General features: G+C 55.3%; 2 protein-coding genes across 5 annotated transcripts in view; both read left to right on the top strand.

Moving 5' to 3' along the window:
* The window catches only part of ASB10 (ankyrin repeat and SOCS box containing 10), a 29,967-nt gene extending 14,986 nt beyond the window's left edge, over positions 1 to 14,981 (top strand). For 2 of the 4 annotated variants that reach the window (XM_049798318.1, XM_049798315.1), the window contains exons 3-5: positions 429 to 933; positions 2,285 to 2,398; positions 2,658 to 3,075. In XM_049798318.1, the coding sequence (XP_049654275.1) occupies positions 429 to 933; positions 2,285 to 2,398; positions 2,658 to 2,843 (805 nt within the window). In that variant the 3' untranslated portion in view covers positions 2,844 to 3,075. Of the gene's footprint in view, positions 1 to 428; positions 934 to 2,284; positions 2,399 to 2,657; positions 3,076 to 9,079; positions 9,505 to 13,750 lie in introns of those variants that run through there. The other 2 variants (XM_049798317.1, XM_049798316.1) reach the window with 2 other exon arrangements.
* Positions 14,982 to 19,028: 4,047 nt separating this feature from the next.
* Positions 19,029 to 26,404, top strand: GBX1 (gastrulation brain homeobox 1). The gene is made up of 2 exons (XM_049798319.1): positions 19,029 to 19,809; positions 25,884 to 26,404. The coding sequence occupies exons 1-2, from the start codon at positions 19,029 to 19,031 to the stop codon at positions 26,402 to 26,404; spliced, it is 1,302 nt and encodes a 433-aa protein (XP_049654276.1).
* Positions 26,405 to 27,683: the final 1,279 nt, after the last annotated feature.

Raw genomic sequence — 27,683 nt, 5'->3', positions numbered from 1 at the left:
TACCGCCTGTTCCTGGACCAGGATTACCTCTGAAGTCCAACAGATGACTGCAAGCTCTAGTCCTCAGCTGATGCAGCTGAACTTGGTGCTGGCTGTCTTGCTACCCACCAGCAATGCAGAGCGGATGGTTCACACTGCGAAGCTCAGGGCACGAGCTGTGCAAACAGGCCTCTGTGGGGTGTGGGAGCAGACTCTGGGTGTGACGACACATTGTTAAAGATCTGCGGTGAGTTAGCTAGAATTAGGATGGCAGTATCTCTGCTCACCAGTCATCCTGGCTTAAAATCACTGCTCCAGGGCATGAGGAGCAGAGATTTTTGGACTCTTGGGAAAAGTGAAAGCCATGGGATGGTACAGACATGTGAGGTGGGAGGAAGGGTAGGAGCCAGAGAGGAGAGCCTGTCACTGAATCATCTTGGCCCACATAGGTGCGTCCAGCAGCTGCTGCAGCATGGCGCCAGCGTGAACAGTCGGACTGAGGAGGAAGATGACACAGCACTGCATATAGCAGCGCGACATGGCCTAACAGACCACGTGCAGCTGCTTCTGCGCTATGGTGCAGAGCTGGAGGCAAAGAATGAGGAGGGGCAGACGCCACTGAATGCTGCCTGTGCTCAGCCCCACCAACCCCAGGACATGGACCGTTACTACCGGGTCTGCCAGCTGCTGGTGGAAAGTGGTGCTAGCATCAATGCTGCAGATAGGGACCGTCAGCACCCACTCCACCTGGCCTGCAAGAACGCCAATGCTCAAGTAGCAGAGTTACTGCTGGCCCGGGGTGCAAATGTCAACGTCATGAACTACAGCGGCAACACGGCACTGCACAATATCCTGCAAGCAACTGCCTACAAGCTGGAGCACCACCCAGAGCTTGTGGTGCGAGCCCTGCTCAACTATGGTGCCATCCGCATCTGGCCTGGCTCGCTCCTCAAGGTGTGGGGCTCACAGCTGTGCTGGGAGCATGGTGGGAAGGGAAGGCTGCGACCATCAGGGCCCCAGTGAGAGCAGGGATGTTTCTGTCGCAGCAGGGCTTGTTCTGTGCCAGCCTGCTTGCTGTCCTGCCTCTCTCTTCCCAGGGGCTGGGGGAGGGGGAATTGGTGTTACTGGTAGGGGATTCCCTGAAGTTTTCTCCTGGGGTATGTTTGCCTGTAGGCCTCTCCTGCTTCTGTCTGTTAAGCTGTGTGGACAGTACTTACCCAGTTTCCATAATCACTTGCCCTGGAAAGCGTTGGCCCTTTTCCTCTCAGGGGATGTGTTTCCTCTTTGGGACATACCCTCCAGCTCATGCTCTCTCTGCAAGACACCAGCAAACAAAGGGTTAATTTCCTGTCTTAATTCCTGAGCAGTGCAATAATTACCCAGCCCGGAGATCAGCAGATTGCTCTCCCCTTTGGGAAAATACAGGAAAATCAACAATTAACACTAATTAATCTCCTATTAACGCCAGATAATGAGGATCACTCCTACAGCCGGAATAGACTCTGACAGCTACTGCTGGCCTGGGCCGTAGGGAGTGGGAGCCAAGAGCCGGGGGGGATCTGCCTCTGTGCAGCTATGCGTGGGTGGGGTGCGCTCCAAAGGCCACACTGGTGGTGTAAGATACACAGCACCAGTGTGTCATTTGCACCTACGTGGACATGGTACACAGCAGAGGTGTGTTGCACAAAATAGGTACGATGTCTTCCTGGGGCTCTGTGTAGCAGCTAACACAGGCACAGTACTTAGGACACCCATTGCACACAGCACAGATGCGGGATGTCTCTGCAGCCCCATGCCAAACAGGCACAGTACGTCCCTGAGACCCCTGTGTCGCCCTCAACAGAGGCATGGTGTGCCTTCGGCTTGCTGCACACAAAATGGGTGTCAGTCCTTGCCCCAGAATGGCTCATGCTCTAACTTGAAAAATGCGGGGAAAGGAGCCTTGCATAAAGCAGAGTGTTGGTTGCATACAAGCTACTTGCAGCAGTGAGGCAGATGAAGGAGATCTGCATCCCAGCCAAGTATGTTAGTCCCTGCATCTGAGCAGCGGCTGTGGGGACCCAGTTGTGCTGAATGCAACTGCGCTGTGCGTGCTGGGTATTGTCTCAGTCACCCTCTTTTGCAGGAGTGGTGCTCTGGCATTTCCCACCATGTAGTGGGTTTGATCTTCTGGGACAGCATGAGGGAAGGACATTAGTTCCCTAGATTTACCAAGGCTGGTTTTGAGCAGCTTTTTAGGAGGTGAGGGTGGGGCTTGCAGGACCTTGCCCAAAGGCAGTGTTCATCTGCTTTTTCCCTGGCGCAGGTGCTGCGGTACTGCCACGTCTGCCCGCGTGTCATTGAGGCGCTGATGAACAGCTATGATCACGTCCGCATCTCTGAGGACTGGGTGGAAGCAGTTCCCGCGGAGGTTGTACAGGTGAGGGAATGCATACTGCCGGCTGGAGAACATGCAGCCGGGCTACAGCGGCAGGGTACCAGAGGAGGCTTGGGGCTGAGGGGGGGTTTGGGGCAGGACAGGGCTGCGAGGAGATTTGCAGGGCACAGGGGTGGTGCTGTTGGGGGATAGGGAGGATGCACCATAGTGACTAAGGTAAAGGGATCTCTGGTTCTACCTCTGCTCCCAGCGTGATATCTTCAGCTTTATCTGCCTCTGGTCCTCTCTTTTCTCTCTGTAGAAATACCCACGTTTCTACCAGTCACTTTTCTCCCTGGAGCAAAGACCTCGCTCCTTGCAGCACCTGGCTCGCTGCGCACTCAGGACCTTCCTGGAGGGCCGGTTGCTTCTGGTCCTGTCTCAGCTGCACCTGCCAAGTGCCTTGCACCGTTTCCTGCTGCTCAGCTTCGAGGACGTTCTCTACTAAGGGCTGTGGTTCCAGTCCTACTGTGCCTTTCTGTGCAGATGTTCCATCCCTGCCAGTGCAGCCTCTGCCTTCCCAGCTAACCCCTTCCCCTCGCACACCTCCTGCCAGCCATGTCAGCCTCTGTGCCAAACCTGTCGCTGTGTCCTTGTCCCGGCCTTGTGCTCTGCCTCATGCATGTATTTTGGAGCATTCTGTTTACCCGTACTAATTGGGACAAACTCTAGACTCACTAAGAAAAGCAAGATATGGGCATTAGGGCATTTTGTGTGACAAAGAGCAAATACACTGCATTAATCGTAGTTTTAGTTGTACGGTATCACTCTCCCTATCCCAAATCTACAAAGTCTAACCTGAACCAGGCAGCTCTGGGGCCCTGGGCATTTGTTGGGATCCTGTCTTTAGTCGTGTAGTTTACAGTTTGTACTCAAAGGTGTTTGGAATAAACCCTAGTCTTTCTCTATACCTACCAGAGTACAACTTCTGCCTTGCCTTGAAGACTATCCTGACAGAGCTCATCCATGTGACATGCCATGTGTAGTGGCATGTACACTCTCAGACCTACACATCCGTCTGCCTCTCAGAAGGCATAGGGAAATGTGTGGCAGGTGTGGTGCTGAGGCCTCCCAAACAAACACTTCCCATGCAGGTACAATGTCTGGGGTTGCCTGGCTTTGTAGCTTGGGGCAGGACAGCAGTGCTTGTGCCAGCACTGAGGGCTTCGATGGGGTGAAGAGGAAGCATGCCATGAGAATGCCGGTCCCCTGGGCACAGAGCAGCCAGCCCCTATGACAGCCGAGCCAGCATCTACCAGAGCACAGTCTGGTAGACAGGTCCACGCACTGCTGCCGGGGCTGCGCTGCACTCTAGACAAGGTAAAGGGTAACGTTTGTTCCTGCGATTTAAAGACACAGTTGTAAAGAAATCAGAGCATTAACCACCCTTTAAAGATTTGCAATAAGCTAAGTCCATTCCTGTTCTGACTCAAGGAGTGCCTGAACTGCTGCTGGCTGGCAGAAGGTACACTAGGGCAGCACTGCAGGTTGCTCCTCTTGGTGGACTGGTGTTTCAAGGCCTCTGTTAACGTCAATATCAGCACCAGGACACTGGAATGCACAGATCTGAAGGCTAAGCAGTTTGAGAGACCCAATGCTTCTGTCTTTTTCTGCCTCTGTTGGGATACAGGGCGTAGCTCTGCTACCGTAATTATCACCACCTTACACAGCCACAGCATGCTGCTCTGAGGTAGCAAGCTTGGAATAACTATGTGAGGTTCAGCGTGCTATTCCTAATATACTCACACCAGTGATGCACCACAGCATGAATGCTAATAGGATACAACAGGAATGTGTTTACATGTTACAGGCTTACAAAAGGTGTCAGGAAACCAGTTCTGGCAGCCTGTGTGTGGAGGTACTACTGTTGCGGTATAGAGATGGTATATCTCAAAAAGGTTTCACAGTGTGCTTTATGACATCCATGGGCAGAAAGGTGAGGTGTTGGCTCGATGTGACGTATCGAGCCTATCTGCAAAACAGGGATGAAGGGAGCAGGGGAGTCAAAGCTTTTAAAATACCTGGATAATGGCCTGCACTCTTACCATGGATCAGTAGTGCATTTCCCCTGAACCCGTGCAGGAACCCAGCCTGAAGTCACCACCTTCCTTCTAGCTGAGCTCTCATGTCTGTTTAGGGTGATCTGTTTATGGGATCAGGTCCTGTAGTCTTATTCCCCAATTCTAATCACCACGTTAGAGTGCTCACTTTTAGCCAGATCATGTATGTGACTGGAGGAGTAGCAGAAAAAGGAGAGTCTGTCCCTTTTGGTGGCAGTGCAGTCCAGGATTGCCTTAGCCTGAATGGGTATCTCTGGTATGAAGGCAGTCTGCAGAGCAGCACATGTGGAGCTGATTTATTAGTCCTTCTTTCCAGCACTGTCCATATACCTGTAATAATGTATGTTCAGTAATGTGTGCTCAGTTACTAAGATAATATCACCCGAAGGACAGGGAAGGATTGAATTTAATGCTTTGCTTTATTTTGGAATTGTTTCTTGCAGCTGTTAGACTTAAAGCCACGCCTCAGATCTTGCTGATTACTTTTGCTAGTTCTGAAGTCTGCCCTGCATCATTTGGGTGATGAGGGCAGCTTGGCTTGAAAGAGGTAAACCTGCAGTGTTTTCTTTCTGCAAACGCAGGAGCGTGCAGTGCTGCTGCGCACACGGGCAGGCCAACTCCTGGCACTGCCAATTCCTCTTTGGACGAAAGTGTCCTGGTGTAGACAGGCACCTGTTGCAATGAAGGACCCGTGCTAGGACTGCAGGTGAATTTCCAGGGTTCCTTTCAGAGCTGCCAGGTTTTCAGGCAGGGGATCCCAGCATAAGTGGGAGCGCAGAGGTCAGGCAGGTGGCTGAGAGGGGCAAGCCAGCCCTGGGCACAAATCTTCATCTATGTTCCCACTGAAATTGAAAGGGCATGATTTCATTGCGTGTAAGGAAACCACTGAGTAACCATTTTCAAGGAATGTGAGGCTAGTAGGAAAAGGGGAGTATCTTTTACAGATTGACTGATTTAACTGGGGGGAAAAACCAAACCAAACCAAACCAAACCCACCAGAAAAGCTTTTGGCCACTCAAGCCTTTTTTCAGAACTGAAACAATCAGAAAAGTTCAAGCTAAGTGCAGGCTGAGAACAAATGCTCTGAGTTTAACTTAGTTATGCTAATTGATTAGCAACTGATTTTTAAAAACATTTACAAGAACAGAACAGAATTAAAAAGGTTTGATGTTCCAGAGCACATTTTGGCAATATAACAAGCTGTGCTACTTTTTCTCAGATTTCTAAAGGGGAAATTTCTAATGCAGCATTGAATGTACTTTCTGGGACAGGAGTTATGCTGGGGAAATTTAGCTGTCCTGAGTGTGAGGTCTATGGTCTCAACCGAGGACAGCAAGCATGTGACATTATTAGCACAGGGGCATGTGGTTCTGATGTGTTTTTACCAACTGCCACAGGCACAGGCAGCTGCTGATTGCTACTGTGTCCCAGGTTCACTGGGAATGTCTCTTGGGCACATGCTGTTGTTCCTGCTTCAGCATCCACCTGGGTTTTTTGGCAAAGCAGTCAGCAAGAGACACCCGCATGACTAGCTGAAGTAATGCGAGTTCACTGCCATGTTCTTAGTGCAGCTGCCCAAGTGATGCGCTCAGGGGAAAAAAAATTCATCCCATACCTAGACAGAAGTTTCCATCCTAGCTGCAACCACTGGGTCTTACTCTGACCCTCTCTGTGCAGTCAAAGCATTGCCTATTCCTAGTATACTCTTCCTTTAACTGAAAGATCAACTGCATCAGTATCTCCCTGTAGGCTTCCCAGCCTCAAATATCTGCCCAACCCTTACTTGATCTTTCCTGTTCCTCAGTAAAAAGCATGACATGCCATAATGGGTGGACTAGTAAATCACATTAGTACTTATAGAAGGGTACAAGAACAAAACAAGTATAGAAAAGCTCTTCCCTTGGATGTCCATCCCCACCCCCAAGTTCTGTAAACTGCATTTCAGATACTTTTGAGTCAAAAGGGCATCTTTGTATTTAGCAGTTGTATTGAGATTTTCTTTTTTCCTTTTCCATAAATTTGACCACTCAGTTTTTGGATCCAGGTATGTTTGAGCATTCTGATATCCTTGTGGCAAGGACAACTTAATTGCACATTGTGTTGATCACCTGCTTTTATTTGTCTTTATGCTGCCACCTTCTTGGTTCATTTGATGCCCTCTAACTCTTGTATTCTAAGAATATGTGGGTAACCATAGTCTGTTCCTCTCCGTTATTCAGAACTATATAGATCCCTGTCATTTCTCTCCTTACACAGGCTGGAATTCTATTCAGCTGTGTCATTCCCTCTGTGGAAGCTGTCACCCAACCCTTAACCACGAGCACTGGCTTTCCCTGTCCCTTTACTGATCCTAGTGCACCACTTTGAGATGAAGGGAGTACAACTGTGCACAACATTCAAAATATGGTTGTGCTATGATTGTGTAAGAGTTATTGTTAGCCATGTGCATGTGAGATCTACACAAATGCCTCAGGAACCTTAGATTCATATTTGACATTACTTGATTATTTACACAGTCCAGGAGGAGGATGGCCTTGGCAGCAATGCCCTCCCATTCAGTGTGTTTTGTGTTCAGATGGCATATGTTGCAACCTCTAAACTTTTTCAGACTCATTACTATCCAGGATGCTGTACCTTTTTTAAAATGAAGCCCAAATTCTTCTTTCCTATATGTTGCACCTTATAGTTAGATGTAACAAACCAGGTTTTTCATGAGTCTGGTGTTTCAAGCAATCCAGATTAGGTTGTCTTGGGCGAGTGCCACCTGTTACATTTACCATCCCAACAATTCATTTTTATCCACCCCAGTAATTTTACCAGCAATTGTTTTATTTTCTCCTTGATTGCTAATAACATATAGCATTGATATGTGAATAGAATACAACTAGAAATGCATCTGTCAAATGGCTATATAGAATAAGTCTTCTCGGTTACCCAATTCTTTCAAATCTGTTAATACTGATCATACTGACTGTAGCATACAGCTAATTTTTCTTATTATAATGTCATGCAGAACTAAGTCAAATGACTTACAGGAGTCTAAGCATGCCATATCTATCTAGTTAGCTCTATAAAACTTGTAGGCTTACAAAAAAAATTACATAAAATTATTTGAAAGTCCCTCTTTCAAATGACATTAATTTGAATGACATTAATTTGGGTTCTAGCTTTTACTAATTTACTCAGGACATCCTTTGGCTGCTTGTCAGTGATTGCTTGGGATGTATGTTGAACTAACTGCTTGGTAGTTTCTTGGATAACCATGTGAGCACATTTAAATACTGGCAAGACATTGGAATTCCACCCTCCCCCCCCCCCCCAGTTATCTTAAGTTCCCCAATGTGCCATGATTTGTTATAAAGAAAAAAATCAATGGTTCAGTGAACTCATTAGCCAAATAAATACTCTTGGATGTAATTTATCATCCTGCAGATTATAAAATTTGTTACTTCAACAGTTTCTCTCTAGCATCTTCCTTAATTACTGATGGAATAGAAAGTATTTCATTACCACTGTAAAATCCAAATATTATCAATTGTTGTTTCAAATACAGAGCAGAAATATTTATTGAGTTCTTGGTTTTCATTATGCAGAACATACATTTACACACAGAAACCTGGAGCAGGTGCCCAGTGACTGCAATTCTTTGGATTCTCTGCTGCTGGGGCATCCTGCTCTGGGGTCAACATTTCAAAAAAATTGAGAAATTGAAGAGGGTTCAGAGAAGAGCCATAAGTGAGTTATGGATTGCCAGTGATTCCTGCCAGTGGGAACTTCGGAGGGGCGGCGGTTGGACACACCATGGTTGATCCTGGGAGCCTCATGTGCAGTTGTAGTTGCCAGTTCTTCAGTTCCAGATTTACAGGGCAGGAAGGGTTGATAGCACTCTTCTGCGAAGCACTGCGGGCACGCAGGCTAAACTCACCCTCCATCGCCATGCTGACATCTATTGCTGGTCCTCAACTGTGCCTTACCAAGCTTTCTGAGGGGCAGACTGCAGAGTTTATTCAGCATTGCCAGTTCTTCTGAGTGGCACTTAGAGTTAAAACTGGATCCAGTGGCTGGAAATTGAAGCTGGGCAAACACATATTAGAAATGAGACACATTTTTAATAGCAAGGGCAATTAATCTACTAGTTAATTGCATCTTAGAATAGCTTATCATGTTGCATGTAGAATTCTCATCTCTGGCTTTTTTAAAAATCACCAGAAGAGCTGCCCTAGCCCAGACCAGAATTAATCCTGCGTGGTGCTCAGGCCAAGTCCCAAAGAGATCGGACTGCTTAATTACAGATCTATGATCCATAGTCTTGCCCCTCTTCCACACTGGTCTACCACTAGTCTCTGTCACCACTGGGACTGTGTTTGGCCCCAGGGTAATGAAACAGTTTCATGTTTCCCTTAACAGCGCTGCTCACTTCATTGATACTTCATTGATGTCTCTGACTTCCCCTTAGTTCCCTTCATTTTGTAACTGCTGGTTTGTATTGGCTCTATCAGCTTCCTTGCTCTGAATTTGCTGCCTGCGTTGGTTTCTGAAAAAGACATTCTGAAATAAATGGTGATGCTACTTTATACTTTTATTTAAATATTTGCTCCTACTCAATTTCCCTTATGAACTTTAGCTTGGAGACTTCAGCCATTTGGAAGCACTGAGCATGTTTCACCCTGTGGGACTGGGCAGTGTTTGTGGATTGCCAAAGGACCTCGGGGCTGGATGTCATACACAAAGGCAAACTCCCTCCTCTCACCAGTCTGCCAGCACATGAGGACCACATGGGGCTGCCCCATGGCACTTGCAGTGATCCCGCCTGAGGAGGCACTCCAAGGATTTCTGACTGACGGCAGTAGGAGCCTCTGTGTTTGCCCCAAGCTGCAACCCCACGCAGCAACACAGCTCTTCTTTGAGCAGCCCCATGCAGAGCTCTGCTGGACTCACTCCAGTAGCTGGTTTGGCCCTACAGCAGCTCTCCCGGTGCTGAGTGCTTCTGGTACTTCACCGTTAGGAGCATGACTCCAAATGCTTCCCACACTTCTGTTTCCATCCAGATGCTCTGCAGCAGATGCTGATGCTCCTGAGGTACCACGCTCCGCAGGTGAAACCTGGGGGAGCACACCCCTTTTGTACAAAGGTGCTCTCTGGGGCCTGTCAACCCCTGCTCCATTCCTCCAGCTCATCACCAGATGCCAGCAATGCTGCTCACATCTGCGCCGTCCAACCCACCTTCATGCTTCTAGCTGCAAGGCTGTCCCTTGGGCTTCTGGGCCACATGGGCTTGGGCCAAATGCAAGCACATGTTTGATAGTAGAATCATAGAATCCTTGAATGGTTTGGGTTGGAAGGCACCTTAAGGATTGTCTAGTTCCAGCTCCCCTGCCATGGGCAGGGACATCTTCCACTAGACCAGGTTGCTCAAAGCCCCGTCCAACCTGGCCTTGAACACTGCCAGGGATGGGGCATCCACAACCTCTCCGGGCAACCTCTTCCACTGTTTCACCACCCTCACCATAAAGAACTTCTTCCTTACATCTACTCTAAATCTACCCTCTTTCAGTTTAAAGCCATTAGCCCTTGTCCTATCACTACATGCCTTTCTACAAAGTCCCTCAGCCTTCCTGTAGGTCCCCTTTAGGTACTGGAAGGCTGCTATAAGGTTTCCCCAGAGTCTTCTCTTCTCCAGGCTGAACAACCCCAACCCTCTCAGCCTGTCTTCATAGGCCTGTGCCTTCTGGCCAATAAGGCTGCCTGGCCAGCCTTACTTTGATTCCTGGAAAACACTACAGCAAGTAACTGAAAATTTGTAAGTGCCTGGACACATGCAAAGTTGGTCAGACCAATCCTGCTTCCTTCTGTATCTGGCCAAAAGACCCGTGGTAAAGGGACAGAAGGAGCAGATGTTATGGGTCTTAAATGTCTTAATTTCATGCTCTCTCACATAAGAGTCTCAGGATGAAATTGTGAAAAGACAATATAGTGTGAATTATACTATTAGGTGAGAGCATAACTAGTCAAAAAACCCTATTCAGAGTTAGTTATCACTAGTCAAACTGCAGTGATACATACGGGGTGTTACCTGGAGGTCTGTCTTGCATCTGGCACTCTTCTAGAGTTGTTAAAGACTTTCATGAAGGAATAGACACTAGGCTTATTTAATCTGCAGAAGACACTGTGCTGGTTGGGGTTGTGGCCCCAGCTGCAGCTCAGGCAAGCAGGACGAATGCCAGGTTCTCCCCTCGAGCCTGCAGAACTCAGCTGCAAAAGTCTTAGTAAGGCCTGACCTGCCAGAGATGGTGCAAGCTGAGAAGTGCAGGAGCAAACATGCCACATACTGCCCATGACCAGCCACGTGCTGCACAGAAAAGGCATAGCTGTCATGGCATGCACAGATCAGGGTCCGGTCTGTAAAGAAGTGCTACATGAGTCTTCTCTTCCTGAGGTGCGGTGACCACAGCATAGTGGGTGGGCTGTGGTGGGAGCAGAGGACATCAAGAATGGTAGGAAGACAAGGAAATGACCAATAGAAAGCGCCTCAAGGACCTGGAGCTGTATATTCTGAAGAAGAGAAAACTGAGTGGAGACAAAATAACAGTATCTAAACATGGAAAAATTACCTGAGCATTTGTCCTATGAGGAAAGGCTGAGAGAGCTGGCTCAGGGGATATCATCAGTTTAGGTAAATACCTGAAGGGAGGGTGCAAAGAAGATGGAGCCAGGCTGTTTTCGGTGGTGCCCAGTGACAGGACCAGAGGTAATGGGCACAAACTGAAACACACAGAAGGCTCTGTCAGAACATCAGGAAACACGTTTTCACTGTGAGGGAGACTGAGCACTGGCACATGTTGCCCAGAGTAGCACGATGCTGCCAAGAGAAGCCAGCCCTGTGCCCTAGGAGCCCAGCAAATTATCTGGTGTTTGGCTAATATCACTCTCCCAGAGCAGGATCCAAACCCAGGAGCGAAGAAGGTGTTAGCTCTCCTAAACAGAACAATCCTCGAAGTGATGTGTGAAAGGCTCCTATCTTGTCCAGGAGTAAAGAAACGAAAATGAGAGACACTTGCCAGGTGCAGACAAGTTGGTTAGCAGTGCCATCTTCCAAGCTGAACTGTCATCTGTGGGGCGAGTGGGTTGAAGGTCTTAACCCAGCTTCCAACTGAAATGGTACCTGTGACCGGTCCCATCAGGCTGGCCTCTGTATCCTTACTCTGTTTGTGTGTTGCTGCTCCTCAAGCAGGCTGGAGCAGGATAAGTTCAACATGTTACCTGAGACGTGTAATCGCTATAATCACTGCCAGCAGCTTGCCTGCAGAGCCTGCTACCTTGGCAATTTGCCGTCCCCATGCTCACGGCTCTGTGTCTGCTGAGCAGCCTGTTCCTGCAGGGCATGGGGTCTCAGGGATCTGCCAGTGGGGCTGGGGGACCAGCAACATTTGCTGCTGGGGCCATGTCTAGTACCAGCTTTAGGTGGTGAAGCTCCCAGCACTGTGTCTTCACCCCGTCCCAGGGGAACCAAGTAGCAGACGGCCGCACTGCCCACAGAGCATGCACAAATTCATTCTGGGTCCTGCCTCAGCTTGAGCTGCTTGCCTGGCAAAGGCCAGTGTGGCTGGATAAGCTGTGGTCCATTGAGGCTCACTCTAAGCTTACGTGGAAAGGCAGCCAGGGAGGCAAGGTGGCATGCAAAGGATCCCAGGGAACTGATAGTCACAGGCGGCTGAGCTAGCTCTGTCAAGTCAGAGCTGTTGCTAATGAGCCATAAGACCATTCTAAAGTGCTCCTTGCAGGAAATCTGTCTGCCCAAGGTGTGAGTGCAGCATTGGGTGCAGGAGTCAGGCAAGGTGCCGGGAAGAGTTGAGCTCCTCCAGGTGCAGATGCACTCTACCCTGTGACAAGGCCTGGGGTATGGCGTGCTTTTTGCTTGATAGACCTGCTGGCTGGTGAGGTTGAGGGTGCTTCACCTGTGCATTGCCTGTGGTTTCTGCCTCACCTGTTGGGCCTGGGGCTAAAGGGCAAGGGGAGGTGGTACAGAGGCGCCTGCCTCAGCTGCTGGCATGCTGAAACAGCTGGTTGGTGTCTTAGATGGCCTGTGTGCCCTTAGCAAACCCAACAGCCTTCAATCACCTGCTCTCAGAAAGTATTCCTTTGCTAACACCATGCAGGAGCTGTGCTCCTGTGCTATGCGTATGCCCAGTGGGCAGCCGGGAGCTGAGCCACTGTAGGTCCTGCCGGGAGGCCTTTGTGGCTGGAAGAAAGCCTTCGCTTGTCAGTCTGGGAAAAGAAGTGGTTTTCAGATCAGGAAGACCCAGCTTGGGGGCTGCTTCTAGGCACTCTGCTGAACCACAGAGGTTGGTACACAAGACAGGCCACTGTTACTGCTGGCCTTGTGCAAGGCTTATCAAAAAGACAGGTATGTGGTCTTGCTCTGCCCTTAAGTCCTAAGATGGACCACTCTGAGTTTTCCTCTCTTTAAGTTACAGTCTTTGCCTATTTCAGAAACCCTGGCTTGGGACAGGTCCTTGGAAGTAGCCTTTTTCTGCTCTGAGATCTTGTCAGCAGCAAAACTATGCACCTGGGAATGCTCTTTCTACTATTAGTGAGGATCCTGGATCCTTATTGCTCCAGCTATGGCTCTGACAGGACTAGTTCTAAAGTATGTTCCCCAGGCATGAGAGGGTGTCTCCTCAGCTGCTGCAGACAGGTTTTGCTGTAGGAAGCTGGGGACAGAATCACATGGGGCAACTCGGCAGTGGGGTGAAAGCCTGTGAGGCTGTATTTGCAGAGGCCGGTGGGAACCGCCCGGGTGCTCCTTGCATCCAGGTTGCCTGCTGGGGCAGGACTTGCACATTAGCTGTTACCCACCAGGCTGAGTGTGCCTACAGAGCCTGATGGCTCAAGCCAGGTTTGTTTCATCTAGACCACTTCACGGGTATAGCCCAATAGCAGAGCCTGTGCCTGATAGGAGCCTACCTTCTGTCGACACGACATCACAGCCGCGGCCAGCCCGTTCTCTAGACTTGCCAAACTGAGTAAATAATTTTGCAACATTACCCTTGCTTTAATATGTTTAGCAGCTATATTGCAGGATTGCCTAGGGGCCGTGACTAGATTTAGTCCTGTTGTGCTAGATTCTGTGTAGAGATCGTAAGTGGAGCAGGTAGAGGCATAAAGTTAAGGTTGCATAGCAGTTTCCATTAGAAAGACCTGCTTTCATTTGCCAGTCAGTTATTAAACTTTAACTGATGCAGTTGTGGTTTGCCATGCTGTGTGCCTGTCTCACACTGAACTTTTCCCGTTACAGCTACAGCAAAAATTAATTGGCCTCTACTTAGCCAACAGCCTGTGTATCAGGAATACGCTCCAGACTCCCCACCTTGGAGGAGCAGCTTACAGTGCAGGAAGGAGAGCTGACCCAGATGTTTCTTCTTCTGCCCAGTAGCGCGGGATCAACTTTTCCTAAATGACCAGCCTCTGAGGATCCCATTTTGCATGTACCAAGCAAGGAAGTTTTTAGCAGCCAACAGTTTTCTCCCAGGAAGCCTCTGCCTATGCTGAGCAGTTTGAAGTTATGCCAGGTCCTCTGTGCTGACCAGACAGGTCATGTACCATCTTCAGCATCGACACTGTGTCCAAAGTGTCAAGTGTTGATCAGGACACTTTCCAGTCTTGCCTACTGACTCCAGAAATGCAAGCAAACTGACTTTTCCATGCTCACATAAGTGCAGCGAAGAACAGAGAAGAAGAGGAGGAAGAAGCTTCAGCAGTACTAATGTGGAAAACAGACAAGAGGAGGGGTGGGAAGCAAAGGCAGACTGAGGAAGGAGGGCCAACTCGGGAGGTGACATGATGGAGGAGATGGGACAGGCTGCTTTGTAATTGTGTAAGGGCCCTGCTTGCAGAGACTGGACTTGAATTCAGTACTCGGGGCCCAGACTGGTGAGACTCAGGACCAAGTGCTGAGGCTGATAAACACAGAGCTATGACCCAGCACCCCCAAAACAGAAGGGAGAGAGCAGGTCTCCTCCTGAGACTCTTTTTTAGCTCAGTGTCTGATCATGTATCCAGCAAGGTCCTCAGAGGTCTCTGTCAACAGCTGAGAGTGCAATGAGACCAGCACCTTTACAGATTGCATGTGCAATTAATATTTCTCATGTACCCGGTGTGTTGGATGGTGTATCTCCAGGCACGTTAAGGGAACATACCAGCTACATGCGAGTGGGGGATGGAGCCCGATAAAATGGAATAGAGTGGCTCCCTGCAGAGAAGGCATGTGGGGAAGGAGAAACGCCCAGGGAGCATACTGAACAGTGAACAGCGGAGGTCTGAGCCTCAAGTGGAAGCCATGGAAACTGCATTTCCACTAGACAGTGAGAAACCGTGGAAGATCAGATAGAGGATACAGAAATTGGGAAAGCCCCTGGAGGTAGAGTGGTGGTAGAGTTACCATGTCCAACCAGGCCCCTCACCCTTCCAGTTTGGCTCGCCCTGCAAGGATGGTGGATGTGGGAGCTCTCAATCTGTGTCTTGTTCAATGTACGCACTAGAATACAATAGTACAGTATTTGCTTTATTTTGCTTGCAACCCTTTTATTTCCCAGTCCTTCGACCTTTTGTTCTCTGAATCTTTGCTTTACAATTTGGCAAATGAATTTCTACCTTACTTTACTGCAAAGTCTCAGGAGACAAAGTAAACCAGAGTGGAGTAAGTTGTCAGGGCCCTGAGTACATTCCCCTCCTCCCGGGGGTTTGGCTCTCTGGGGTCAGGGCCAACTTAGATGATGCAGCTGTCTGTCCTTGGGGAACCTCAGCAAGAGCCTGCTCCTCTTTGGCTGAGGAGCTGCTTTTAAGCTCAGGCTTTCACCCTTAGTCTCTGCCTGACCTAAGCCGCAGGTACACCTGATCTTGTACCTCTCTGATGCTGACAATGACCCCGACACACTTATTTGACTTTCTGGCTTGGCCTTCGACCTGCCTCACCACTTGGAGAGTGGGACTTGCTGGGTGATCACTGGACTATTGGACAGCCTGGTTACTGTCACCAGATCTGCTCTGCCCACCTTCCTTGAGTCCTGTAGGACTGCACCCTTGTCAGCGAAGCCGCTGCCTTACTGCAACTCTTGCTTCCTGGCTTCCCTTCCCTATCCAGGCAGCCTGCCCTTTCTGCTCCTGGCATTGAAATGAGATTCAGTGTCTGGAGAGGCAGGGGCTGCAGGTAATGCAAGTGTATGGTCAAGTAAGCAGGACCTTAATCTTGGAGACATATGTGGGGACTTGCAGGGTGCAAGCTATTGATTTGCAGAGGTCAGTGTGGGCGCTTGTGTTATTGGCTTCAGGAGGGACCTGCTGCTTCAGGCACAGGCAGCCATCCTGCCTTGTGGGAGCTGTAGTTCAATCCCCAGCTTTCTCGGTTTCCCCAGCAAGGTGACTGAAGATAGCAGTTCCCTGTTGCTCTCAAGTAGCTTGCTAATTTATATGAGGGTGTGAGGTGTGGGTTGAATTTTACATACGAAAGGTTCATTGAACAAGTGATCAAATTGCAGTTGCTCAGGACTCAGGAAGTTGCTTGCATGGTCTTGATTTGGACCCTTTTGACTACAGGTCTTGAGATCCAGTAACTTACGGGTGGCAATGCTTTCATTTTCTCCGTGGTCTAAAGTGCTTTGATAGTAGTGGAATGAACACAAGCTGTGTGCATGAAGATAACTCCAACCTAAAGGTTCCTTTCCCACAGAGACGTATGGTGGATGAGGCAGGAGGGCTGGCCCAAGGACAGAGAGAACACAGATGCTGACCTGCAGACTTTGAGTGTGTCCCTTATCGTGTCACAACTGATTCCTAAGGTGGGATTCATCCAAATGCTAGTCACTGCCAGCCTCCTTCCCAGCCTGAAATCTGGGCCCTCATCCTAGACAAGGGGCTGAAAGGCCTATGCCACACGAACACGAGCATCTCTTCCTCAGTGATTCCAGGGCCATCTGTTAGTGGGAGGTTGTCCTGGTTTCAGCTGGGATAGAGTTAACTTTCTTCCTAGTAGCTGGTATAGTGCTGTTTTGGGTTCAGTATGAGAAGAATGTTGATAACACAGTGATGTTTTCAGTTGTTGCTAAGTAATGTTTAGACTAAGTCAAGGATTTTTCAGTTTCTCATGCCCAGCCAGCGAGAAGGCTGGAGGGGCACAAGAAGTTGGGAGGGGACACAGCCAGGGCAGCTGACCCCAACTGGCCAAAGGGGTAGTCCATACCATGTGATGTCATGTCCAGTATATAAACTGGGGGGGAGTTGGCCAGAGGGGAGGGGGATCGCTGCTCAGGAACAAACTGGGCACGAGCTGGCGAGTGGTGAGCAACTGCATTGTGCGTCACTTGTTTTGTATACTCCAATTCTTTTATTATTATTTTCATTTTATTATTGTTATTATTATCATTATTAGTTTCTTCCTTTCTGTTCTATTAAACTGTTCTTATCTCAACCCACCAGGTTTGGTTTTTTTCCCAATTCCTCCATCCCACTGGGGGGGGGCAGGGAGTGAGAGGCTGCGTGGTGCTTAGTTGCTGGCTGGGGTTAAACCACAACAGAGGTATCTGCATCAGAGTGGTGAGAGGGATCCCTCTTGCCAGGCCTCAGTTTTATCATTCAGTGTTTGAACCTGGATGATTATTTTAACATTGACTTCTCCACATCTCTGTTTCCCTGGCTGGGGGTAGGGCAGCTCTCGCCACAGAGGGATATTTCCTTGAGACTGCAAGGATGTACCATTGAGACTGCAAGGATATACCACAGAGAAAGGCATAAAAGACATGAAAGAGGAGGCTCTGTGCAGGCCCTTGGTACTTATGTCTCAGCTGGACCCTGGGGATTCAGATCGTGCCTGTTTAGTGGAGGAAGGCTGAGTACCATACCGTCAGCCTGGTGGACCCATTTGGCCTCATTTACATGCTCCACACAGGATTCAAGTGTCCAGCTCCGTGGCTGGACTGTCATGTCCCACAAAAAACACATGATTCAACGCTGCAGTAAAGTGGTGCCCCAGACCACAGTGGGGACAGAGTAGCAGAGGCCAGTGGTGGAGAACTCCATGTATTCGCTTAGATACCAATGCCACCAGGGAGCCTGGGGAGCTAAGCAGCCAGATGTACGGCAGTCCTGGTCAAAGGGTGAGTGCAGGCAGGAACACACAGGGGTCCCAAGAAGAGGACTACCCCTAGGTGAGAGCTGGAGGTCTGGCGCGTAGCTGCACCACTAAAAGGGCAGTTGGCATGAGTTTAGGCATGACTTCAGCTCTGGCATTTCTCAGCTTCCGAGTGCTTTATGTGATAATCCTGATGCTGATGCTCTTCTGAAGCAGGGTGTTAGTTTGTCCCACGTTCAGGATATTACAGGCCCGGTGAGCATCTCCCCGTAGAAAGGAGCGCAACGTAAGTGCCGAGCCAGGGGAGGGGATAAGTACTCCATTTTAGCGTGGGGACTCCCCAAGCAGGGTCGGGCCACGCTCGCCACGATACGCAGCAGGGCGAGGCAGAGCCGTGGACCTCTCGCCACAGTAGTTCAGGAGCGCTAAGGCTCACGCTGCTCTCGCCTGCTCCGTAGATGGAGCGATGTGCAGAGGCCCCTCGGCAGCCAGGCCGGGTACGCCTCTGGCACCCGACGAGAGCGCGGGCGGGAGGGGCAGAGCCCGGCGGCTGCACGCAGCCCAGCCACGGCCGCCCCCGGGCTGCCGCAGTGGCGGACAGGTCCGGGCGGGCTGCCGCCGCCCTGCCAGGCGCTCCCCGGCGCCCCGGCCGCCCACCGGACTCTCGGCGCCCCGGGCTGCGGCCGCGCTCAGCCGGGGCTCCGCACTGCCCGCCTGGTCCTGCCCCGACGGAGCCGGGCACCGGCGGCCCCCCACCCCCCCCCCGCGGTGCCCAGCGCCTCATTCCCCGCTCGGGCTCCAGACCCCCCTCCCCGTTCCCACTCTGGCCCTCGCCCGCCTCCGGGCGGCCCCGCGGCCTCCCCCGGCCCCGCGCCGCCCGCGCCCGCCGCTCCCCCGGCGGCCCCGCTCCGAGCCGGCCGCCGAGGCTCCGGGGCCTGAAAGGGGGCAGGCCGGACTCAGCCCGGCGGCCCCCCCGCGCCCGGGAGGGAGGCGGGCGGCCTTCCGGCGCAGCACGGTCGCCCCGGAGCGGCGGGGCCGCGGCCGGTGCCCGGCGAGGGCCGGTCCGTCGGGGCGCTCGAGCCCGCCCGGCGCCGGTGTCCCCGGGCCGCTCCCCTCGCAGGCTCGGCCGTCAGGAGCGTCGGCCCGGGCCGGCTCCGGGAGACGGTGGGGCCCGGGCGGGGCGGAGCGGGCCCGGCTCGCCCCGTCCGTTGTCCCGGGCCCGGGGGCAGCCCGAGGAAGGCTGTGCCGAGCGGCGCGGCCCCGTCCCGTCCCCACAAAAGCGCCCTTGTGCTGGCCCCGTAATTGCTAATCATCAATCACCATTAATAACAGCTGATGAGGCGGGAGGGGGAGGCGCCTTCCCAGGGGCCGGCCGCGCCGGGGGGGAGCGGGGAGCCTTGCCCCGCCGGAGCGGGCGCTGAAGGAGGAACTCGACCGTGATGTGCGGAAGATGGATGAGAGCAGAGGGCGACACCCCCGCCCGCCTCCCCTCCCCTCCCCTCCCCTCCGCGGCCCGGCCCGGCCCCCCCGCGGCGGGGCGGGCGGGCGGGCGGCTCCGAGCGCGCCTCCACTCCGCCGCGCCGAGCCAGCGAGCGGGCGGGCGGGCGGCAGCTCTCGCCGGGCGCCGGAGCCCACGGGAGGCGGCGGGCGTGGGCCGGGGCCGGGGCCGGGGCCGCGGCGGGGCCCGGCGGCGGCGGCGGCGCGGCGAGTTGGCGGCGGCCCGAGCTCGCCGGAAAGTTGGTGCCGGCTGAGCCGGCGGCGCCCGCTCGCCATGCAGAGACCCAGCGGCCAGGGGACCGCCTTCTCCATCGACTCGCTCATCGGGACGCCGCCGCCGCGCTCCGGGCACCTGCTCTACACCGGGTACCCCATGTTCATGCCGTACCGGCCGCTGGTGCTGCCGCAGGCGCTGTCCCACGCGCCCCTGCAGTCGGGGCTGCCGCCGCTGGCGCCGCTGGCCTCCTTCGCCGGCCGCCTCACCAACACCTTCTGCGCCAGCCTGGGCCAGGCCGTGCCCTCCATGGTGGCGCTCACCACGGCCCTGCCCAGCTTCTCCGAGCCCCCCGACGGCTTCTACCCGCCGCAGGAGCTGCCCCCGCCGCGCGCCACCCCCGACGCCGGCTGCCGGCGGGGCGCCGAGGGCCTGGAGGCGGAGGAGCTGCCCCCGGGGCGCGACAAGGGGCCGCCCGAACCGCCGCTGCACTTCCCGGACCCCTTCCCCGGCCTGGCAGGTAAGAGCGGCGCGGGCCAGCCCCGCCCGGCGGAGAGCGACTCGTCTGCGGCGAGCGCCAGCCCGCCTCGCCCGGGACCCCCGCAGACCCGAGGGGCCCCGCGGCGGGCAGCGCCGCCCGCCCGGCCCCTGTCCGGGCCCTCCCCGCCGCGCCAGCGGCGGCTGCGGGCGGCACCGCGGGCCCCCGAGCTCGCCAGGGCGGCAGCCGCGGAGCCGGCGGCGCCGGGGACCGGGGCGCGGCGGGCAGGACGGCAGGGGCCGCGATGGGCCGTGGACGGCGGGACCTGCCCGCGGCTGCGCTCCCGGCCCGTCCCGGCGGGCCGAGCCGGGAGGACCGGGCCGCTTCCCCTCCGTTCCGTTCCGGGCCGGCTCCGCAAGCGCCCGCAACTTTCGCGGGCGGGAGACAAACTCCGTCCGCCGCGCCCGGGCCGCGGGGCGGGAGAGCCGCGAGAGCCGCCGGTCGGGGCGGCCGCCCCGGCGGGGCACGGACCGCCCGGCGGGACCGGAGCGGCGCGGGCCCCCGGAGCCGAGGCCGGCCCGGCGGCGCGGAGCTCTCCGAGGTCCTGGCAGCCGGCCCGGGGCGGGCGAGGCGGAGGGCAGCGGGGCGCCGCCCCGCCCCGGGCCGCGGGACTGCGCGCGGCCCTCCCCGCCCGTCCCGGTGCCGGTGCCGGCGCCGGTCCCGCTGGGTGCAGCCGCGGTGCGGCGCGGGGCTGCGCCTCGTCTCCGGCACGATGCCGCGGGGCTGGGGGCTCCCTGGCTCGCCCGCAGCCCGCGCCGTGCCGGGCTCCGCCGCCCTCTCGTCCCCGTCGTGCTGCGGCTACCGGCGCCCCGAGCCCCCTCCCGAGGCCGCGCCGCGCCGGGGGGGTCCCGTGCCCGGGCGGCCGCCTCGCTCCCGGCGCCGCCCGGAGCCCCGCTCCGCTTCGTCTCGGTCCACTGCCCCACGCTGTCGTGCCCGCTGCACCCGCGGCCTCGGCACTGGCTTTGCCCGACGGCGCGGGCGGGCGGCGGCTCCACTCCCGCGTCCCCGCTCGGGGCTGGCCGGGGGCGGCTCCCGCTGCCGTGGTGGGGCCGTGGGGTCCTCGCCGTTGTGAGCTGCGGCCGCTCCCCAGTGTGCGCAGGCATCGGCCTCGGTGACTTGTTGCTCTGTGTTTCTCAGCCAGCTCCAGCTCCTGCTCTCTTCCACCTCAGCTCCTGCGGCATGGGGCTCGAGGTGCCCCTTCTGCGGCGAGACTGACACAAACCAACTGCTGGCTTTCTCTGACATGGCCCGTCCTGCAAGCTGTCTCCCCTCATCACCCTCGAGATCTACCTTTGTCTCACAGGCTTCCCGGCGTGGGTGCGTGCTGAGAAGTCTCTGCTGCTTCTTGCAGTGCTTGGCTGTTTGTTCTCCATCCTCCCTTTAGTCTCTCCTGGGTCAGCCCGGGTCTTTTCCTTGCCCTGCCTTGTTCTTCCCTCAGAAGACTGTTTCCGTCACTCAGGTACCCCTTGAACCTCATCCCTCAGCAGGACAACTGGGGCATTTGCCTCCCCATTGCCTTCATGGGTTACCGGGGCTTTGGTGCTCCTCCGGCGCTCCCAGGCCTCTGTGCCGAGTCAAAAGCCCAGTGCGATCTCACGTCTGTTGTGAAAGTCTCCTCGGGGACAGAATTGCCCTGGCCAAAACCAGCTGTCCATATGACCACATCTTCCCACTCTATGGGGAAATGAGCTGCATTGTGCTTGATCTCCCTCCATGGCTCCTCTGTAGCTGAGCCCAACATATTCTCTCCTCCCGAGGGACTCAGATGAACTGTCCCAGACAGTGGCCATTTCTGCTATCGAGAAATCATATCTCTAAGACTTGCCCTGTTGTGACTGGCTCATATGATGGAAGGAAATATGTCTTGCTACCGCTGTTCTGCTGCCTATCAGCTGTCTCTTAGCACTGTGCTTGCTCTGGAGCCATGAAGGATGCTTGTCCTTCTGCACAAGCATTTGCCCATGTCGACCTGACTCTGTGGGCTGCTCTGCCCAGGTCCAAGGGGATTTGTCAGGCCAAATGTACCCCACCTTCTGCTTTACCTAATGTTTCTCCTGACTGTACCAGCCAAGGCCCTTGGAAAGGGACAATAGGATTTGTGTTACCAACCTTCTCGGATGAAAGCCAGGATGGTTGCTGTGGGCTTTTTCTACAATTAAAGAAGAGAAAGATGATTCATATCAAAAGGAGGCATCAAAAACTATCTATAATAATGCAGTTTGTGTTAGCATCCTATCTGTGGCCCGGGCCAAAAGCAATTGTCCAGGGGAGAGTAAGAGAGCACAACCTGTGCAATACTTTCTAAAATGACGCTTCCCTAGCATCCAACCACCTGCACCCCAGGGGCATCCTGAGCCAGGTGTTGTTTCTGGATATTTAGTAACCTTTGACCAATTCCTCTCTGTGACTTTATCTAGTCTACCCTGGAGTCCACCAGCAAGGACTTAGCCACATCCTGGGGCAAGGTGTTCCACAGATCTCTTACCTGTAGAAGAACCATGTGAAGAAGAAATGCCTCCTTTTATTTCTTTTGCTGCCGTCAAGTGAATTATACCCTAAAGTGACTTCTGTCCCTGGGCTCCAATAGTATCTCCATCGTGCAGGTGTCTACAGACACAAGATCAGTTGTTTGCTGAATCAGCCAAAGGAGTTAATGCTCTATTTCAGGCCCTCTCTCTGTATCTACTATGTTTCAAACTTGCTTCCAGCTGTTGTCACACTTCTTGAGAGGTGAGAGGCGTATAGCAAAACTGGTGGTATGAAGCAGCAAAGCTCAGAGTCTGGTTTGTTTCTACAGCTGTGACAAAGTGTATGACTCCCAGGATAAAGGTACTCAACACCCCCAGATCTCCACACCTCTCCTGAGAGCACGTTTATTCCTGAGCTGTAGAGGTCTCCACCGAGATCCAGGCAGTGGTCTGCGACCCTCTCTTGGGTTGATGTAGTAACTGCACATTCAGTCAGGGACAGGGTGAAGTTGTGGGTTGTTTCCTATGAATATGACTGAGAGCTCTTGTGTGCTCTACCAACACAGGACTCTTCTGGCTGTCACAGCACCCATTCTTGATCTGGGTCCCCCTGATCCTGCTTGAATAACTTGGTCGCCTGTGACACCCAACTCTCCTCACCATGCTTACCGCATCCATAATCATAGGTTTCCATTTGGGTTGGAAGGGACCTTTAAAGGTCATCTAGTCCACCCCCCCTGCAATGACCAGGGACATTTTCAACTAGATCAGGTTGCTCAGAGCCCTGTCCAACCTGACCTGGAATGTTCCCAGGGATGGGGCATCTACCATCTCTCTGGGCAACCTCTTCCAGTGTCTCACCACCCTCATCATAAAACATTTCTTCCTTCTATCTAGTCTGAATCTGCCCTCTTTCAGTTTAAAACTCTTACCTCTTGTCTTATCACTACAGGCTCTGCTAAAAAGTTTGTCCCCATCTTTCTTATAGGCCCCCTTTATGTACTGGCAGGCTGCTCTAAGGTCTCCCCGGAGCCTTCTCTTCTCCAGGCTGAACAACCCCAACTGTCTCAGCCTGTCCTCACAGGAGAGGTGTTCCAGCCCTCAGATCATTTTTGTGGCCTCCTCTGGACCTGCTCCAGCAGGCCCATGTCTTTCCTAAGATCAATGAACAGCTGGGACTTTGTGAAGAGCAAAGCAAATGGTCAATTCTATTCTTCATCTGCGGCCGCCTTGTTGATTTTTCAAAGTCACAATGCTTTGCTTCATGACAGCTTCACTTCCTGTTCAAAGGCCTTGAAAGTCTCAGTACACCCTCCCACCAAACGGGTGGGTTCCCCTGCCTCGCGTTACTTCCTCGATGGGCACATACTAGATGACCCATACACCAATTTTCTTTGTGAACACCTCTGGTTTAGACTCTGAGTTCCTTACTGCAAAACCAGCCCTTTTATAAGGCACAAATGTGAGATGTGTTAAGTCTGCTAGAGACCATTTAAAATTTGGGGTCTGATTAAGAAGAGTGTATCCAGGGATGGTACCTGTTTTACAAAGTGACATGTTGCTGTTAGTAGCTCAGCCTTCTTCCAGTCTCTTGGGACAGAGTCTGGGCCTACAAGAGCAAACTGCTTAATCAGTACTGTTTGCTAGTGTGGCTGCTGGGATGCTGTCTTCTGTCACTGGGGAAGGGCAGAGTCAGGGCAGGACCTATGAGTACTCTTGGTGAAGACACTGACGTCCTCATAAGCGCTCTCTTACCTTGTCAGGCCTTGTGCTCCAACGGATGGAGATGGTACACAGAAATGAAAGCTCTCCTTTTCTTTGACAAAGTGCTTGCATGAGACTGCATTGGCAGCCACAGTGCTCCATGCCACCTGCTGCTAATCCTCAGCCCTATGAGCATCAGTTCTCTGGGTCTTTACTATACGCCCTGTGCATATGGGAGATTTCTCGCCCCACCTCTCAAGAAGACAGAGCTTGCTGTCTATTCTGCAGCAGAATAGAGGCGAAGGTGTTTCTTTCCCACTGTATGAAGCGGGAGGAGCAGGGAGGTGATTCCAGATCTCCAAAGGCACCCACTCTCAGGAAGCCACAGACTTGCTGCAGGACCGGCAAAGGATGTGGCAGCGCCACAGCAACCAGGCTCCTAAGTCCGTTTCCTGAGCTCAAGCAGTTTCTTGCCGTTGCTGCTTGTGTAATTGCAAGCTTTCACCTTCAGGCATCTGAGGGCTGCTCTGCCTTTCCCACTGAGGTGAGGTGAGGTGCCTGGAGATCCAGTGGCCCAGGGTGCATGTGCCAGTACCTGGACACTGCTTAGAAGCTTGGAGAGCTGCTGCTTCTCCTTCTGCATGTAGGTCTGTATTGAGAGTGGCTGTGCTTCAGAACCAGCTCCTTCCAGCAGCGATTCCTGCTGTTGGGTTGGACTTGGAGACTTTGCTGGTCTCTTCCAGTCTCAGCATGACAGAAAAACTTCATCTGCTTGTGCATAGCTGTGGGTCCTCCCCCTCCATGACCCCCAGCTATGGCCGGGAGTATCTCTTCGCTCAGTCTCCTGTGGGGCCTTTGTTTGAGCCTTTCTACCAGGCAAGTGACTGGTTTCCAGGCCTCTTTTCTCCCCGCTGTCTCCCACCCATGTCCTCCCTTGCTCCATGGCTGTTTAATCATTCAGGCAGCAGATTGGGACACAAGAAGCTTGCAAGAAGGAGATTCGTACCCCTACACCCTATCAATACCCTTGCAGGCAGCGTAACAGCGGTCCCTGTGGCGGTCCAAGTGCTGCCTCCAGGCCAGGAGGCCTGGGATGAGGTCCTGTCTGTTCAGTGATGTTGGCAGGCTCCAGCGTGCCCCTCCGCAGGGACTGGTGGTGGGAGCTAAGCCCTGAGCATCAACCTGCCTAAGCACCTTGTTCCCCGGCTGTAGTGCATCCTGGCGCTAGGGAGGGAGAGCTGGCAGCAGGACACCCCGCGTCCCGTAGAGCCCTGCAGAGAGGTTTGCAGGGCTGGCACCGGCTCTGGCTGCTGTTTGCAGGACGGTCCTTCAGCGCCTCTTGGCTGGCTGCTTTCTGGGCGAACAGCAGCGGGACGGGGCAGAGGGAGGGCTGAGCCGAGGGGCGAGGTACAGACCTTCCCTCCAGCCGCGGAGGTCCGCTGGAAGGGTTGCGGTGTGCTCTGCGGGAGGGAGGCAGTGAGGCCGCTGCGGCCGGGTTCTGGGACGGGGGCGGCGGCGGCGGCTCGGCCCCCGCGGTGCCGGCGGCTGCTCCGGCTCTTGCGGGCGCGGCCCCAAGGCTGCGGGCAGCGCGGGGCCGGGGACGACGGCTGCCGGCAGCGGGGCCGAGCGCGCAGCTGGGGCCGGGGAAGCCGCTTCTCCGGCGGGCGGCCCCGCGGCGGTGGCGGGGCCCCGGCGGCCGCGGGCGGAGCTGCAGCCTCCCGAGCGCCCCGGGGCTGGGGGGGGGGACGGGAGGAGCCCCGGGGGGGCGCCGGGGCCGCGGCCTCGGGGGAGAGAGGGGGGGCTCCGCGGGCGCGGGGGACCCGCGGGAGGGGGCGGGGGGGCGGCGGGCCGCGCCGGCGGGCGCTGACGCTGTGTGCCCCGCAGACGGGAAGGCGTACAGCTCGGACGAGGAGAAGCTGGAGGTGAAGTCGGCGGCGACGCCGTGCAGCGAGCGGGAGGAGGAGAGCTCGGCGGGCGACAGCGAGGAGGAACCCTTCCTGGACGGGGCGGCCGCCGCCGCGCTGGGCACCAAGGGCAAGGGCAAGGGCGGCCCCGCGGCCGAGCAGGCCCCGCCGGGCTCCGGGGCCGGCAAGAGCCGCCGGCGGCGCACGGCCTTCACCAGCGAGCAGCTGCTGGAGCTGGAGAAGGAGTTCCACTGCAAGAAGTACCTGAGCCTGACGGAGCGCTCGCAGATCGCGCACGCCCTGAAGCTGAGCGAGGTGCAGGTGAAGATCTGGTTCCAGAACCGCCGCGCCAAGTGGAAACGCATCAAGGCGGGCAACGTGAGCAACCGCTCGGGTGAGCCCGTCCGTAACCCCAAGATCGTGGTGCCCATCCCGGTGCACGTCAACCGCTTCGCCGTGCGCAGCCAGCACCAGCAGATCGAGCAGGGCGCCCGGCCCTGAGCGCCGTCGGGGCTCTCGGACCCTGGGGCGGGCGGGCCGCCGGCAGCGGGGGGGCCGGCGCGGCGGGGGCGCGGCCCGGGCGCCCGCTCGCACTCCTCTGTACATGTCCCTTATTTATTCCGTGTAAACTCTGTACATACGGCAGCGTGTCCGTCTGTCCGTGCCGCGGGGAGCGCGGGCCGCCTGGCCCCCGCGGGCCCCGGCCGCCAGCCGCGCCGGGCCAGGGCCGGGGCCGGGGCCGCGCTGCCCGCGGGCGCCCGCCCATGTATAGCTGTGATTTCAATAAATTATTTTCTATGGAGCGAGGCGACGTTCTTCCGCGGTGCTGCCCGCCCGGCCGCGGGACAGGGGCTGGGCAGGGGCCGGGGAAGGGGCAGGGACGGGGGAAGAGACGGAGACGGGGGCGGGGGCAGCGGGCGGCGGCGCCGACCCCGAGAGGCGGCAGCGGAGGCCGGGGAGGGCGGGAGGCTCCGGGGGTCGCCCGCCCCCTCGGCCGGTGCCGGGGCCCGCGGACCCGGCGGCTGTGCGTGGAGCAGCGGTGGCCTTGCGGGCTCCATCGGCCCCGATCCGGTGCCGGCGCTGAGGCACGGGAGGGGGCAGGGAAGGGAGGGGCTGGGAAGGGCCCGGGAGCATCCGCGGGGCGGGGAGGGGCCGGGGCCGGGGCCGGGGCCGGGGCCGCCCGTCGCCGCCTCCCGCAGCCCCTGCCGCCACAGCCTGCGGCAGCCGAGGCCAGCAGCCCACCCCCGGCTGGGAGGAACGTGTGCGCTGCCCCTCGGGCTCCCGGCACGGCCGCCTGCCCTGCCCTGCCCCGCCCCGGGACAGCCGGCATCCCCGGTGCGTCAGGCCCTGGGGCAGGAGCCGCTCCCCACGGTGGCAGATTGCCAGCCTCCCTGAAGGCAAAGCCCTGCTCGTCCCTGGCCTGCTAGGACCTGGCCTTTGCTGGCCGTGGGCTGAGGAGAGGTCCCGTGCCCACAGCCCCTTGGCCCCTGCCTGGTGCGGGCAGGATGCCTGCCTGCTGTCCCCAGGGCTGCCCCAGCACCCTGTGCCAGCTCTACACACGCTCAGCCCCCACATGCCAGCAACACCTCTGAGGCCCAGGGATGCAATGCCCTCCCGCTCTTCAGGGCTGCACCGCCTGCTAGAAGAGCCCTGCCTTGAAGCCTTTCCTCCTCCCTCAGCCCCGAGGAGCGCACCCCAGCCCATGGGGAATGAACGGAGAAATCCTCTGGCAGCTCAGGCGCCTTATTGCCACTGAATCCTGGGGCAGTGCTGGCTGCCA

This window comes from Accipiter gentilis, chromosome 4 (assembly GCF_929443795.1).
Source record: "Accipiter gentilis chromosome 4, bAccGen1.1, whole genome shotgun sequence".
In the NCBI taxonomy this organism is placed as follows: domain Eukaryota; kingdom Metazoa; phylum Chordata; class Aves; order Accipitriformes; family Accipitridae; genus Astur; species Astur gentilis.
This window is presented reverse-complemented; position numbering and strand designations above follow the sequence as displayed.